This window comes from Labeo rohita, chromosome 5 (assembly GCF_022985175.1).
Source record: "Labeo rohita strain BAU-BD-2019 chromosome 5, IGBB_LRoh.1.0, whole genome shotgun sequence".
Classification (NCBI taxonomy): domain Eukaryota; kingdom Metazoa; phylum Chordata; class Actinopteri; order Cypriniformes; family Cyprinidae; genus Labeo; species Labeo rohita.
This window is the reverse complement of record NC_066873.1, coordinates 27,884,304-27,900,956: the sequence shown is the minus strand read 5'-3', so window position 1 is coordinate 27,900,956 and position 16,653 is coordinate 27,884,304. Positions and strand designations below refer to the sequence as shown.

Genomic DNA, 16,653 nt, shown 5'->3' with positions numbered 1-16,653 from the left:
ACAGCTAATGTGTATGCAAATTATATTGCAGGCAAACGATGAAAATAAAAAGCATATGCATTTATTTAAAATGTTCGTGCAAAAAAATGAAAAGGATAAACAGTACAATACAATAAAACAGTGCAATAAAAATAATAATGACCTTTAAATAGCCTATTAATTTGCTACACATTTCCAGTCTCAGTCTGTACACTGGAAGACTAATTTGGTACATACAGTATTTCAAGCTTTCAGTTTTAGTCCAGAAGGGGATGTTCTCTCCCTTGTTCCCCTGAGGCTCTCATTAGTAGCACACAGCTGCCGAGAGAAGAAAGCAGGACGAAAGCGCCTAATGACAAGTACATGGTACAGTCTGTCAACTTTTTGTTGAACATAAATGGGTAAAAATGACAAAAATATATCTAAAAAATCATAGCAGGCAGTTAATTTTTCCAGAAGGAAAATGTGTAAGCAAGACAATAAGACACAAGTGTAAGGCATCACTATTCAAAAATGTTTAAAGCATACAAACGCAGCCTTTATCTTACTAAGACTGCAGTCCAGTGCTTATGTGATGTAAACGTTTACATGTTACTCACATCCTGTTATAATGTTCCTATAAAATAACACTCACAGATTTTAAAATCTGTCCATCAATCCATGTCTCATCTCTTGCACTCACATACGCATTCACAAGTGTCTGCTTGATGCAGCAAAGCCCAGCCAAGGTGTTGGTTGGTGTTTAAAAGGTCATATTGACTCTGTGGTTGTCTCTTGTGGTTCTTGTGGTTGAGCTTGTCCTGAATTGAGGAAGACAGAAAGGAAGAAAACTATTCAAATATATGTATTTATGTACCGCTATGGAGTAACACCCAAAACCAGCTCCAGGACTGCATTCTTGACAGCCTTTCACATTTCAAAACGGACGCTTTGGACTGTGATATTATTAGATTTCGGCCCTCTGTAAATCAGAAATTTTGACAAGTACAGAAAGAGCTGCAGTACCTTCTGTTCTATCTAAACAAAGAATCAGCAGATATGGACACAGAGGAATTTTACTTATACCAGATCACAGCTAATCTCATTGTTTTTCCTCGCTTTATAGATATAAGAGAGGAAATCTTCTCACTCAAGATTTATAATTTAAAACAAAGAAACATTATACCATAAAATGAAATAGGAATAGTTCAGTTTCTATACACAGGATCATCTGATTCATTTGTGCAGCTTAAGCAGTGTTGGGGAAAGTTACTTTTAAAAGTAATGCATTACAATTTTGCGTTACTCCCTGAAAAAGTAACTAATTATGTTACTTAGTTACTTTTTATGGAAAGTAATGTGTTACGTTACTTTTGCGTTACTTTTTAAATCTGGAAGGGGCTTGCTTCTTTGTTTTTAATTTTGAACAACTGTAATGTAAAAGCCCTTTTACAACAAAAGTGAAATAAATTCACCTCAGGCTGAAAGAAATGTACATTTATGCAGGAGATCACTCTTCAGCTATAAAAAAAAAAATGAAGCACAAATGTTAGTTTATCTAAAGTGATTTTTGCTTATTAGTATGGTTGAATTGCATCATTAAAGGTCAGCAGCAAAGACACTGGTTAATAAAATGGGATAAATACATAAAGGATATTTGTTTTATTTAACATTTAATTATTGCATGGTTGCATCATATTCTGAGCTTGCATTTCACTGTTTTTATTCATTTTGAAGAATACTGAATGTTTTTTTTTTTTTTTTTTTTGTGAGTGAGATTAATTAATGCATGTTCAAATTTAGTCTAGAATACAGTAATGTCATATTTACTCCCAGTTTCCTGACAGGAGACTTGTCAACCAATAAATGGGGAAAAAAGTAACTGCCGTTACTTATTTGAAAAAGTAACTCAGATATTTTCTTAGAAATTCAAAAGTAATGCGTTACTTTACTAGTTACTTGACAAAAGTAATATTATTACGTAACTCGCGTTACTTATAATGCGTTACCCCCAACACTGAGCTTAAGTGCTACTGTCATTAGTACTGCCATTAATACTTTTCAGTATCAAAGAAATTCTTAAAGTTATGTACATTTAATTTAAATTTTAATAGATGCTCACTAAAGCTGCATTTATTTGTTTAAAAATACAGTAAAAACAGCAATATTATTATTACAGTTTAAATGTAACATCCAAAAAATAACTTTTTCTATTTTGTTTTCTATTGTGATATGTTTTAAAATAACAATTAATAATTTACAAAAAATAGTAATTTCATTAATTAATTCCTTAAAAACTATTCATTTCTTCATAAATTGCCCATTAGTCGAAATGGTCCAGCAGGACAAGAGACCTTTGTCCCAGACTCAACTTTGAGCTTTGTGTAAAAATCCCATTGCATGTTGCGCCACAGATTTGGTCACAGTGTAATCTTTTATACTTTGTCACTAGCTAGCAGATAATATTATCTGTGCCAAGTGTGTACGCCAATAGAGGTCATAAGGTGTTTTTTCAAATAATCATACAACGTCAAGATTGCAAACTTAATTAAAATGTAACATTTTAATAAACTTTTTACTGATTTCATCATTTAATAGCTTGACGTACCCGCTTTGTTGTCATCAGTTAATCAGTAACTATAAATTGCTCTATTAAAATACATGTCCTTTAATATTGTTGTTGTGTTTTTCAAATCTGCCTACTACTAGATTTGTCTCGTGCATTCATTAAATACTTTATATTTATTCTTTTTTAAACATACATAAAATCAAACAAGTTGATTATGTCCAAAAACATCAAGACAGACAATTTGGACAGTCTGTAATTACAATAGCCTGTTATTACCTGAAGCAAGGAGTTCTGCTGCTTTCCTGTCCTCTTTGATATACAGAGAGGTCATCAGGAAAAACAGGCCTCCCAGGACCCCAATGACAGGGCACAGAAGAATGCTATATTCCAGTCTACGGAAATCCCAGCGGGGAGATTCTGGATTGTACTTACGCAAAGCATCCGAGATCTGAACAAAACACGCAAAAAGATAACAGTCCTTTTGTTTATATAAATTACACTGTGAAAAAATGTAACTATGCTGTTACACAAGGTGCAATTTTGTATCCAGTAGTCATGTGTTCCAAAGCATTTCTGGATAGTGACAGCACAGCCTTTGACCCCACTGCTATTTTATATGAAAGTATTCAAATATGCTTACAGCACCAATGAGGTATGGACTTCCTGCATCTCCAAGGAGATGACAGACCATAATCTGTAAGGCCTCAGCTGTCGCTCTTCTAGTAGGCACAACAACATACTAAAAAAAAATAAGAATAAGATTTAAAAGATGTCTTTTATAAACAGTTTTTTTTTTCAGCTGTTGTAATATGATAATCACAGACTTCAAAACGAAGAACAGTTAAACAATACACCAGTGTTCTCAGCATTTCAAGTTCTTAAGCATAATGGTATTACTTTTTAATTTAGTACTTTTCGCTTTATTGAATCATTCAGCAGGTCTCCACACGCTCCTAACCATGTGCTAATTTAAAAGAGAGTGTGCTTCATTTCAGCACTTTTTATGTTGTATTTAGAAGCATAAAGCTCTCACCAGCAGAATGTCAGCCAGAATAGCCCAGTTGAGGGACAGCAATGTTTCTCCAATAGCAATGAATGTCTGTATTATGGCACAAAAATCAAACAGAAAAAAGTTTTTAGAAACCACATTGCACCCTGCTGGTCCCATTGTGCTATGACAGCAAATAATCTGTGTTATACTGTAAATTTTCGATCTGTATCTAAATAAGTTGTTTGAGTAATAGTACACTACCAGTCAAAAGTGTTTTACTGTTTTTTTTTTTAAAGAAGTCTCTTCTGCTCACCATTCTACTTCCGCTATTTCTACTTCAGCCGCCTGTGTTTATTTTGATTTAATTTTATTTAAGGTACAGAAAAAACAGTACAATTTTGAAATATTTTTACTATTTAAAATAACTTTTTTCTTTTTGAATACATTTTAAAATGTGTTTTATTCCTGTGATCAAAGCTAAATTTTAGCATTACTCCGATCTTCAGTGACACATGATCCTTCAGAAATCCTTCTTTTATTTTAAAATTACATTTTAAAATACAGAAAATAAAAAACTGTTATTTTAAATAGTAATAACATTTCAAAATTTGTTCTGTTTTTGCTGAACTTTGGATCAAATAAATGCAGGCTTGGTGAGCAGAAGAGACTTTTACAGAAGCTTCTTTAAAAAAATAACTGTTTGAAGTTATTGTTTAAAATTTTTTGACTGGTAGTGTACATTCTGTTTTCGTTTAATCACCCTCATGACGTTCGAAACATGTATGACTTTCTTCTATTTGTGTGTGTGTGCCTGGTTTTCTATGCTGGTGGGGACTTAAACCTGAAAACACACCAACTCATGTCTTAAATCATACAGAATGAGTTTTTGAGAATGTAAAAATGCAGAAAGGTGTAGGGTTGGTGTAGGGCAATAGTTTATACAGTTTGTACAGTATAAAAAACATTACGCCTAACTATCCCCACAAGGATAGTTAACCAGAAGTGTGTGTGTGTGTGTGTCCATACAATTAAAGTCAGTAGAGCGCAGTGTTGTTTTAAACCCTGTTCACTCTTATTGTATGGACAAGTTAAAACATCCAGATGAACTTCTCATTTTTTGTTTTCCACAGATGGAAGTCAGTCATACTTCATGAAATATTTCTTTAGTATTAATGCAAATACTAAATGTCACAAACTAAACCAACTGCAAGAAATGTGGCTGATCTTTGCTTACGTATGTCACTGGGATGCTGGTGGCCGCCAGGATGACGGCAATGAAAAAGCAGGGGGAGGAACTGAGCATGCCCACAGCACATATGAGAGGGTCTGCGTTGGGCACTTTGTCCCTCAGCTGCTTTGATATCCAGGTGCCCAGAAACACTCCCACAATCCCTGTCACTACTGTGATTGCTCCAAAGATGTAACTTTCACAAGAGAAAGAGAAAAACAGTGTTATGTTATTCAATTTCAGTCTCACAGTCTCTGTGTTTTATTCCTCACAGGACCTACCAGACCAGTCTGACTAGTCAAGCTCATAAATGAGCATGTGCTCAGCAGTCGTGAAGCTTCGAGTTTTTCTTTAGACTTTATAGGATTTGGGGTAAATTTGGACAGGCCCCTTTTCTAAACAACCCCGTTATAACTTTGCAAAGGGTACATTTCTTTATAATTATTTTTTTAGAATTATTGGCCTAGAGAGTCGAGAGAATTATACTGCAGTGTTTTTTGTTTTTTTGTTTTCAGATTGAGTGAAAAACCTAGGACTAGTTCGCAAAAGTAGTTTTTTTAAATCTCAATCATTTAACAAATAATTTGATTGACAGCAGTGGTTTTATGGGCAAAGTTGTCCGGAATGAGGAGTTCTATCGTATATTAGTGTGACCCCCATATGGAGTTAAAGTCACAGGAAAATTGATTTGTACATATTGTATTTATTATTTGCATATTTACTATTTGCACCTTTATTGTTATTAGTGTGTATTTCAAAGAGAACAAAGTTGCATTTTCTAAATACTGAGTGGCACAAATGCTTGACTAAAGGCAAACTCTTGTCTCTCTCTCTCTTTATTACAAAAAAGGTTAGTAAAATAATCAAATGTCAAGGGAAAAAAACTATAATTATTTTACTTATATTGAAGTGGTCAAGTTTATGAGTAACTGTACATAAAATAAGCATTTTAATATATTTATTGATGGGTAGTTTTAATGTTAAAGTTATCAACTGTCAGTGTCATTGATAGACGTTTGTTACCTTGTTTAACCATTTATTTGTTGCCACTGAGTGCTTGTATATACTGATACATGTTTTTTCCTCTGTGGAATACTGTGGGTTAAAGTTTCATGAATTTGTTTTGATTAAAGTCAACAAAGAAGGCTGCTTGACTAAAGGCAAACTCTTGTCTCTCTCTTTCTTTACTACAAAAAATACATTTCTCATCTGTTGAGTAGACTTCCAGGGCGGGGTCTGCAACATTAGGAATATCATGTGTATGTGTGAAAAACCACACGACGTACAATCGTTTACGCCCTTGAAAAATGCGATATCACCTCCCAGTGATCAAATAACAAATATCTCTTATACCTTTGAAGCCGTAAGTCGAACAGGCCCGCGAGTTTCATTCTGATCGGCCTCCGTTAACCTCATCTACAGGTGCTCAAACTTCATCGGCCATTGTCGACCATGTTTTTTGAGATACGTGAATGTCCTTGTAGACACTTGTGGCACTTCAGACCAAGACAGTGTACACCAATTTTCATGTTGATCGGACAAATGGTTGCTCAGTTATAGCCATTTTTTTATGTTTTTCCCTCTTATAACACCACCAAGAGGCCAAGCTCTGCGATTTTTTCCCATGTGACCTCAAATTGAGCTCTTACATAAGCGTTCTGGGTATAGTGAAGATATCTCATTCTGTTCAAGAGTTATAGGTATTTTACTAAAAGTGGCCCTGCCCCTTTTGAACGTTTAGGTGCCCCTTTGGGACGGTAAGTCGAAACTTCAGCTTTTTTTTTACTAATTATTGATAGTCACTCTCCAGAGAATCTTTCTGCACTGGTTTGGTCCCAATCAGGCAAAAAACCTCAGACTAGTTCACAAAAAGTAGGCTTTTCAAAAAAAAGCCAAATACCCAAAAATTTTGCCAGGCTCACGATCGAATTTGAGGTATGTGTTTTGTCTGGCCAAGGATTCCAATGACATAAGACACATGAGTCTGCGTCTGACAGTTTAGAAGTTATGAGCAATTTCGTAGATTTAATGACTGTAGCACCCACGTCAGGCCAATTGGAACGAGCCTTGGTCACGTTGTAGGCGTTGTGAGTGCTACCATGCCTCCAAGTTTCAAGTCTCTATGACTTGTGGTTTGGTCTGCACCATCGGTTTAATGTGGAAATCGCTGATTCATGACTATTCTAACAATTACAATAGGGTTTCAGCACTGCGTGCTTGAACCCCTAAAAAGTAAGTAAACAACTCACACGCTTAGATGTTATCATGTTGTTGTGTCAAAATAAGACTTAAAATGTATTGAAAACATGGTCTGTGGGAGGTTTTAGTGCGTAATCAGCTCACTTCGATCCTCTGAGGACTTTGCATCCTCATTTCAAAGAACCACCACACACCACTGGTTTGAAGGTAAAAATAGCAGAGAAACATCATAAACAAATATATATAGACACATATACCAAGGAACAGCCTGATATAAACACTATCACAGAGGAAGTCTCTGCTGTTAACCAATTTTGGCTAATCTCACATATACTAGTCTACTGCTAACCTCACTGCTTTCCTCTATGATCTTTCCATTTATTAAAGGCAGAAGAGACTTGTGGTACCTGTCTAAAGAGTTACAGGGCTCTTTTTCACAAGGTGGCCTGAGACCCTGTGTAACCTGTGCACGAGACAGAAAGGTGGGGGTCCAGAAGGCCAGAGCTCCTGTGACAAAAGCCATAGCAGTCACACCCAAAGAAGACCAGACAAAACTCCGACTGGAAAAGAGGCAAATTCAAAACACAGTAAACAATCATTTTGCTTCAGAACTACCTGTACTACTACATGAAAACCTAAAGATTTAGCATTTTAATATATTTTTTTTAACAATCATGACAAAAGTGTTATGAGCACATGTCGGATTGATTTACATGTATAGTTAATGTAACTTGAATCTCTACACTGACTTACTTCTTCAGGAGGTACTTGACGTCCTCAATATAAGAGGTGCTTTCCATGGTTCCTCCTCCTTGGGTGTCAGAGGCTCCACGAGGAGGATTAGGAATCAGAAACACCAGAAGCAGCAGACCCAGGCCTCCTAGAGCTGGACTGACCTACATCAGAACCAAACAATCAGCTCGGATTTCTTTTAAAAATGTGGAAGGTAATTGTCTTGATTAAATTAAGAAATGCTTACCTTGCAAAGCCACTCAAATAATCATTAATGATGTACAGAATCTTGTAAATTACATATTAATTTTTACTTGATTAAATTATTCATCTTCCACTTTAATTTAAGTCAACTTTGTTTCAAAAAGTTCACTTCCGGGACAAAAAGGAGAAGTTCACTTCCAGAAGGAGAAGTTCACTTCCAGAACAAAAATTTACAGATAATGTACTCACTCCCTTGTCATCCAAGATGTTCATGTTTTTCTTTCTTCAGTCGTAAAGAAATTATGTTTTTTGAGGAAACATTTCAGTATTTTTCTCCATATAGTGGACTTCTATGATGCCCCGAGTTTGAACTTCCAAAATGTAGTTTAAATGCGGCTTCAAACGATCCAAAATGTGGTTGTAAACGATTCCAGCCGAGGAAGAAGAGTCTTATCTAGCAAAACGATCAGGTATTTTTTTCTTAAATAAAACAGTGTATATAATTTGTAATGTCAAATGCTCGTCTTGTCTAACTCTGCCTGAACTCGAAAATACGATTGGATTTTTTCGACATACCCTAACTGTCTTGAACCAGAATACACAGAGTTCAGGCACAGCAAGACAAGATGAGCGTTTGAGATTAAAAAGTATTTAAATTGTATTTTTCTAATGAAAATAACTGATCATTTTGCTAGTTATGAAAATAACTGATCATCTTCCTCGGCTGTGATAGTTTAAAACCACATTTGGGATCGTTTGAAGCCACATTTAAACTGCATTTTGGAAGTACAAACTCGGGGCACCATAGCAGTCCATAATGTGGCGAAAAATCCTGAAATTTTTTCCTCAAAAAACATAATTTCTGTATGACTGAAGAAAGAAAGACATGAACATTTTGAATGACAAATCTGTACATTTTTGTTCTGGAAGTTCTTTAATACATTTCATTTGTTCATGTTCAAGATCAAACAAACTAGACCCTCTGCAGTACTGCTGGGAACCCGTTTAAGAGCAATGTTTTAGTAAGAACAGAGCTTATAAACTGCTTTAACACTGATTCACTTTAAAGTGTCTTTTTTTAGCTTGAATGGAGTACAGTTATGCAATAGGAGTCCAAGGAAATTCAATTAGACCTAAAATATAATGCAGTACAGTGTGTTTTTTAACTCAGCTACATTTAAGTTTACTTCATTATAATAAGATTAACAGAATATTAAATCTAACACAGTGAACCTGTAACCATGTTTCTGTGAAATAATGTCACTCTCTATATATTTAGAAAATATATATTCTCTTACCCTCAGGGCCCAACGCCAATCCCCTGTTGCACTAGCTATAGTTGCCCCCATAATATATCCAAGACCACTGTATGAAGATTTAAAGGAACAGTCAGAAAAAGAAAAAAAGAATCAACACAAGTATTGCCAATATGTAACACTGTGTATAATACCACACAAGCAAGAGCCGTGAATGTTGATTTTATACAACAGAAACCAGAGGTTAATATTTTGTAAAAAAAAAAAATTCGTGGGCAAAGCTTTTCTGATTGCAGCAAATTCTGACTTTACTCTTGCAATTCTGAGATTAAATCTCACAATTCTGATAAGAAAAACCAACTCATCATTTTCTCTTTTTCCATTAGCTTTTTTTTTCCCCTGATAATGACAAACTATTTTTGAGTTAAATCGACTGAACTACACGCTATAAACTTGCATTTGCAAGAAATAAAGTCAGAATTTTAAGATATAATTAATAAATGTTAATAGTAACAGGTTTAAATATTATGTCATAACTATAGGGCTAATACAATGCATCCCCTTCAAACAGCATATGTGAATATTATAGACATTGTTTAAATCAAATTTATGCTTTAAAAGTAGAGTAATCATAGTTTTCATCCATAGTCTGTCCATTTAAGCATCTGCGTTTAACTTGAAATGGCATCTTAGATGACAGTATTCTATAAAAATTATTTACATTCCGATTCTGGCATCAAAAAGCACAACATTTTTTTTTCTCTTATTCCATGGATTTTATCCCTCCACTTGTTATCAGTGTTTTTCTTCCACCACTATGCGTGCACAGCTGCAAGTGACGTAACTGTGACGTTTACTACAAATTGGTCTATTAGGTAAGCTACAATGACACAGTTTTGCAATTTACTTTGTATATTTTTGCTACAGCAAAGAAATGAGTTCCGAACAAACATACAGAATTATCTTTCCGTGTCTCAGAGCAACAGTATTTTGAAGTAATCAGTTAAGTAAATGACTCATGAAAAATGACTCATGAAACATGAAACGAGTTTCATTCCTAAATGAATCAATGAATGGTTTGAATAAATGGTTTGAGTCAATGACACACTCATAAAGATGTTCATTTGAAAAAAACACTCAGCACTAAAGCACAGACTCACAGTCTGAAACATGCAAACACAGATAAGCAGAGTCATGCAGACAGTGGAAAGTCTGTATAAGCCTTTATGTCTTTTTGCAGTAAAGCCTTCACCTTCCAACTGGTATGAAGATGTAGAAGAAGGAGATCATGAGAGTTCTCTGGGTGCCAGTGAACAAGTCACCTATGATAGTAGGTGCTATGGTGGAATAACTGGCTTCTCCTGTCCCAACCAAGGCTCTCGTCAGGACCAGAATCCAGAAGTCCTGTGGTAAGAGTAAAGACACAAAAAACTAAATTAAATTCTGCCCTAGTAAAATGAAGATATTGGTAATAAGTATAGGTACAAAACAAAACATTACTAACATTACGTGAGACTTCACTAAGATTACACTGGAATATCCTCAGAAAGACTTTATACTGTACCGTTTTTTTGACGAAAGAGCTGCCTAGTGTTGTCACGATCCACACAATCAGTCCAACGATCATGATAAGCTTCCTGTCATAGCGATCTCCAAGGTAACCAAAAACTGGTGCCAAGAACATAAAGCTGCAGATAAAAACTGTAAATATGTTAATACAGGGTTGATGGCAATGATACACTATAGTTCAAAGGTTTCATGCTGTAAGATTTTTTAAATGTTTTTGAAAGACGTCTCTTATGTACATCAGTCATTAGTAATATTTTGAAATATTATTAAATTTTAAAGTAACTGATTTCTATTCGAATGTATTTTAACTTGAATGTGATTTGAATGTAATTTATTCATGTGATGGCAAAATGTCGAATCAGCAGTCATTACTCCAGTCTTCAAAGTCACATGATCTTTCGGAAATCATTGTAATATGCTGATTTTGTGCTCAGAAAATATTTTTATTATTATCAGTGTTGAAAACTGTTGTGCTGCTTATTTTTTATATTTTTTTACTATGATACTTTACCATAGGGCTGCACGATTATGACAAAAATCATAATTGTCGATTATTCCCTTGAAATTGTAATTGCGATTATTAATTATGATTATCACAATTTACACTGAATGATGTTTTGAATAGCTTTATACCATTGTTTGAATAGTTGAATATAAGTTTACATACACTTGATTCTTAATACTATGTTGTTACCTGAATGATCCACAGCTGTGTTTTTGTTTGCTTATTTGTTTGTTTGTTTGTTTTTGTTTAGTGATAATTGTTCATGAGTCCCTTGTTTGTCCTGAACAGTTAAACTACCCACTGTTCTTCAGAAAAATCCTTCAGGTCCCACAAATTCTTTGGTTTTTCAAAATTGTTTTTTCAACAATGACTGTACAATTTTGAGATCCTGAGAATAACTGAAAGACTTATACGCAACTATTACAGAAGGTTCAAACGCTCACTGATGCTCCAGAAGGAAACATGATGCATTAAGAGTAGGGTGAAAACATTTGAACAGAATGAAGATATGTACATTTTTCTTATTTTGCCTAATTTTTTTCATTAATACTGCTCTATAGAAGATACGTACGTTTCCCAGAAGACAAAAGTTAAATTTACCATGATCTTCAAATTCAAAAAGTTGAATTTGAAGATCATGGCTCTTAATGCATTGTGTTTCCTTCTGAAGCATCAGTGAGCGTTTGAACCACCTGTAATAGTTGCATATGAGTCCCTCATTTGTCCTCAGTGTGAAAAAATGGATCTTAAAATCATACAGTCATTGTTGGAAAGGGTTCAAATACACAAAAAGGCTGGAAAACCAAAGAATTTGTGAGACCTAAAGGATTGAAGAACAGCAAGCAGTTTAACTATTCAGGACAAGGGACTCATGAACAACTATCACTAAACAAAAAAACACAGCTGTGGATCATTCAGGTAACAACACAGTATTAAGAATCAAGTGTATGTAAACTTTTAAACGGGGTAATTTTATAAATTCAACTATTATTTTCTCTTGTGGACTATATGTAAACGTCTTTTATGTGAAATATGTTATTCAGGTCAATACTAAATAAAAAGTAACATGCGTTTTGTATGATCTCTCTTATTTTGGTAAAATAATTAACATTTTGCAGATTCTGCAAGGTATATATAAATATGTTTGACTTCAACTGTATACACATCTATGAATTATACAAATCCATAAAACAAAGTATATATTATTTTAATGACTGCCAGTAAGCACAACAGTCAACCAACTAGCAGTTTAGAGATTAGAGCATGAAACTGTAAATGTGAAACTACAAAACAGATCATTATTAGATTAGATGATTTAGACTTATTGGTTCTTTTGACTAATACATGCTTCAAGAGCGACTGCTTCATTTACACATCCAAATCTACTTGTGTTTTGTGTAATTCTGGGTTTGTTATAGTAACAGACCTATTAGTTCATCCCCAGCAAGGAAGTACTCTTGCAAAATCCAGTTCTGCAATATTCTCCTTCTTTTTACTGGATTGTCAGTGCAATGTACTACAAACTCAAACTGATACCTGTCTGTAGGAGGCCAGATGTGCTGTCAGGGATTCCAAAGTAATTCTGGATGCTAAGCAGCACACCTGAAATAGAACAAGAACAACATCTGTCTCTTTTCATAGTGACTTTCTGTGAACAATCCCACCTGATATGGCTTTGATGACAATGTGCTCACCCGCTATAGTATAACGGTCCATATAGTTGAGGAGATTGACATAGCAGAGCACTGCCACTGCAACGTAGGCACGTTTTTTAGAGATGGAAGTTGGTGGCATGGAGGATGCATCACTGTCTGGTTGCTCAGAGCTCATTGAGCCGTAAGGTATTGTGTTTGAGCGGAGGCTCAAGCGGGTTCTTGGTCTGTGTTGGTTGGAAGCCATGATGCCCACTGTCTCTATGGCTGTTGAATGACTTTTCTCTGAGTCTATAAAATAGCGCAGAAGGTAAAGTGTCAAAACATTGTAATTTTCAAGCCGTCTAGCTTGAATGCTTTATGAGCTGTGGCTTTCATGTGATTCTAAGACAATGTTTAAGTAACCACAGCAACAAGGAAAAGCACAGGAATGTAGTCACAATCACTGAACAGCCGAGCTAGCGACAAATGCCTTATATGAAGATAAACACTCAACAGTATTTTGTCAGGTAATTTGTTTTGCTGGACTGGGACAACACAACATTTTTTGTGTAAATGATGTAGAACCGTGTTGGTGCTTGATGTTTAGTGATGCTAACCACAATGCCATTGTTCTTATTTATCATTACCAAGTTTTGGTTTGACTAAATTGGATTGGTTTATAAGTCAACCAATTTGGTGCAGTTGTGTACAAAGTAAAACTGTGGTTAGGCTTCCTGAATAAATGGGCCAAGCCCCTGCTGAAAAATATAGATTTTGATTTAAAATTATAATGGATAATGGTGAACAGAAGCTTATATGTCATGATTTGAGATGTAAAACCACACTGTAAAAAGGTTTCACCAGCTGCCTTAAAATTTTAAGTTAAATTAACTTAAAACTACAAGTCATTTTAACTCATTACAATAAAATGCGTTCAAATTACTTGTACTTTTAAGTTGATTTAACTTAAAATTGTATGGGTAAACTTAAGTTTTTAAGTTGAAACTGGTGAAAACTTTTTACAGCACAGAGGGAAAAAGAATTCTTAATCTGTTTCTACATAATTTTCGAGTGTATTCCTTTCTATAATGCTGTGAAAATACCACAAAAAGCATCAGTGTTTATGGGGCTGCCACGACATTTACTGTGGATATGGTAGTAGCTTGTCTTGAGCAGATCTAAATTTCTCCAGTATCTCACAAACAAATTTGGCCTTTTAATTCTAACACGTAAGTGCATTTGACTACAAATGTATTTTTCTGTATTACAGAAGAGGAGAGCATTTTGAGTTTCTGAGAGTGTAAGGTAGACTTGTTATCTAAAAGTTGGGTGTGATCTTACTAGTTGCACACAGTAGCCTGTTACCATTCTAAACCACAAGCTGATGTTGTTTCTCGTGTCCTATTTATGGCATCGCTTTTACCACAAGGAAGATCATTTGTATCTTATATATTTTTATGGGCAACATCTTTAACCTAATATAATTAATGTACTCTATTGTCTATTAAGAAGTTATATTGTGTATAGATAAAGCTTCCATTTTAGTGATAGTCTGAACAGACCATACTTCCAAAATGGGTATAATTTATAAGTTCAGGTCAGGACTGAGTTATTCAATGACATGCCAACAATGCCACTTTTGTGGTGATTAGCTGCATGACGACAACAGGACAATGCCATATGACTGTTCCGCTTCATGCAACCAGCCTTTTAGACACTGAGCTTATGCTATATTTCAGTTTTCAACTTAGCATTTTTATACAAGAACATTTCATTAGATCATTTTACCTTGACAGTTTCAGTAAATGAAGCATAAAGTTACTTACACTTTAGCTGATGTTCCCAAATGCCCCAGTGCCACTCTAATCCATGTTTTCTTTCTGTTTTTCAAGCTTTTTTCATCCTTTCCTTTTCTTTTTTGCTGTGTTCGTTGAGATGTCACTTGTAGAAACAGAAAGGCATTCCTCTGTGAATACAGCCCACTGCAGGGTTATCAAGTTAGAATCAAGCCCTGCCCCTTTTTCTCTGCTCAGACGCAGCAGAACAGTTCCTCTTGTGTTGCGTTACAGACCACAAACTGAAGATTTCTATCTACATGTTCACTTCATGCTTTTTGCTTCACACAGATCTGTTACCCAGATCTGCCAGGGCATTTGGCATTATGTTTCACAGTAATGTTCTGAACACCAGGACAAAGGTCTGACAAAGAAAGCTGCCAGAAAATAAACACCATGCTGTGAGGGACTTCTAATGTGACTTAATCTTGTATTGGGTGTTTAAAGTTTATGACCTTTGCTTTTATAAAGTAAGGACTTCATACTCTTGCATAGATAGATGAATCTAGATAAGACATAATCATGTTTACTGGTGATATCTTGGCAGTGAGAGTCTCTATTCAGTTCATAGTGGGTCAGTCTCATCTTTGCTTAGACTCTTGAATTTGTCATTTTGTTAAGCTTTTTTTTTGTTAAGGTTTCATTAGACTAGAATTGTACAAATTTAAAATGTCATATTCTGCTGTCCAGATTACTCATACGTTTGTCATTCTTGGGAAATTATCTGCCTAACAACTTCTCTAAAAACGCCCAGATGCATTGTACCACATGTAACACAATATGACCTACATATTCTCTAAGACCATTCTCTGAGCCAGTGACCTATCACCACATCTTTCCTGTATTGCTGATTTCAATGAATGATTTACTGATATCATGTAACATGTAGGTTGTGGTATGCTTTATAATTAAGCAGTGCAGGTTCCGAATATAATAAAACGTTTTACATATAGGCCAATCAATAATTCACCAACACTGAGCTGAAACCAAACTAAAAAAACAGTCCTTATTCAGAACATCTTGTCATTTATACTTACACGACACAAATTACACGACAAAATAACATTTTTAATAAGTCTGCTCACCAAGCCTGCATTTATTTGATCCAAAGTACAGCAAAAACAGTTTAAAATAACTGTTTTCTATTTGAATATATTTTAAAATGTAATTTATTCCTGTGATTTCAATGCTAAATTTTTAGCATAATTCTTCCAGTCACATGATCCTTCTAATATGTAAATATTGATAATAATAATAATATTAATAATAATAATGTTTCTTGAACAGCAAATCAGCATATTAGAATGATTTCTGAAGGATCATGTGATACTGTAGACTGGGGTAATGATGCTGAAAATTTAGCTTTGATCACAGGAATAAATTACATTTTTAAACATTCAAATAGAAAACAGTTCTTTTAAATAGTAAAAATATTTCTAAATTCTACTGTTTTTGCTGTACTTTGGATCGAATAAATGCAGGATGGGTGAGCAGAATAGACGTCTTTAAAAAACATTAAAAATCTTACTGTTCAAAAACTTTTAACTGGTAGTGTAGAAACATAATCCATGACATTACACATTTTAGGTAAACTTATTTATCACACTGATTTAAATAGGATAATCTTGTACCATAATGATGCAAAAATACAAAGAGTAAGAAAATAATTTGTTTGTTGTTATCAACAACATAAAGTGCATTAAACATTATATTAAGTCAAGGTTTCCCAAACTGGTGTTTGTGAACTGCAGGAGGGTTGATGAGTTTAAACTTACTAAAAAATAAATATTTTATTGGCTTTCTTGCATGTCATCTGACCACAACCAACATCAGAAAACCAATGAAAGTGCAAATATGATACTTAATTATTTTTTATTTTTTAATTTAATTTTAATGATTATATATTTGAATATCTCAGGGTTACTTCAGGTAAACATATTAGGTGAAAGAGGTTCATTTTAATGTGTTTGAAA

At 34.5% G+C, this 16,653-nt stretch overlaps 1 protein-coding gene across 2 annotated transcripts; it reads right to left on the bottom strand.

The window, feature by feature from the left end:
- Positions 1 to 39: 39 nt before the first annotated feature.
- spns3 (SPNS lysolipid transporter 3, sphingosine-1-phosphate (putative)) lies at positions 40 to 14,923 on the bottom strand. Of its 2 annotated transcripts, XR_007827741.1 has the most exons (14): positions 14,672 to 14,923; positions 12,906 to 13,154; positions 12,748 to 12,813; positions 10,702 to 10,838; positions 10,390 to 10,541; positions 9,180 to 9,246; positions 7,699 to 7,841; positions 7,353 to 7,505; positions 4,753 to 4,942; positions 3,561 to 3,626; positions 3,168 to 3,266; positions 2,804 to 2,975; positions 614 to 779; positions 40 to 328 (listed from the first exon to the last, which is right to left on the bottom strand). XR_007827741.1 is itself a non-coding variant. In XM_051109436.1 (13 exons), exons 2-13 carry the CDS (start codon positions 13,108 to 13,110, stop codon positions 730 to 732), a joined length of 1,500 nt encoding a protein of 499 aa, XP_050965393.1. In that variant the 5' UTR covers positions 13,111 to 13,154; positions 14,672 to 14,923; the 3' UTR covers positions 40 to 729. The 2 variants fall into 2 exon arrangements, 1 of the variants encoding a protein (XP_050965393.1); XM_051109436.1 differs by having other exon boundaries at positions 40 to 779.
- Between the last annotated feature and the right edge of the window lie 1,730 nt (positions 14,924 to 16,653).

Coding starts and splice junctions, on each gene's coding strand:
- spns3 (XM_051109436.1), bottom strand. CDS start 13,110: ATGGCTTCCAACCAACACAGACCAAGAACCCGCTTGAGCCTCCGCTCA. Junction 9,247..10,389: donor ATCTTCATACCAGTTGGAAG/GTGAAGGCTTTA, acceptor ATCTTCATACAG/TGGTCTTGGATATATTATGG. Junction 2,976..3,167: donor GTCCATACCTCATTGGTGCT/GTAAGCATATTT, acceptor TGTTTTGTTCAG/ATCTCGGATGCTTTGCGTAA.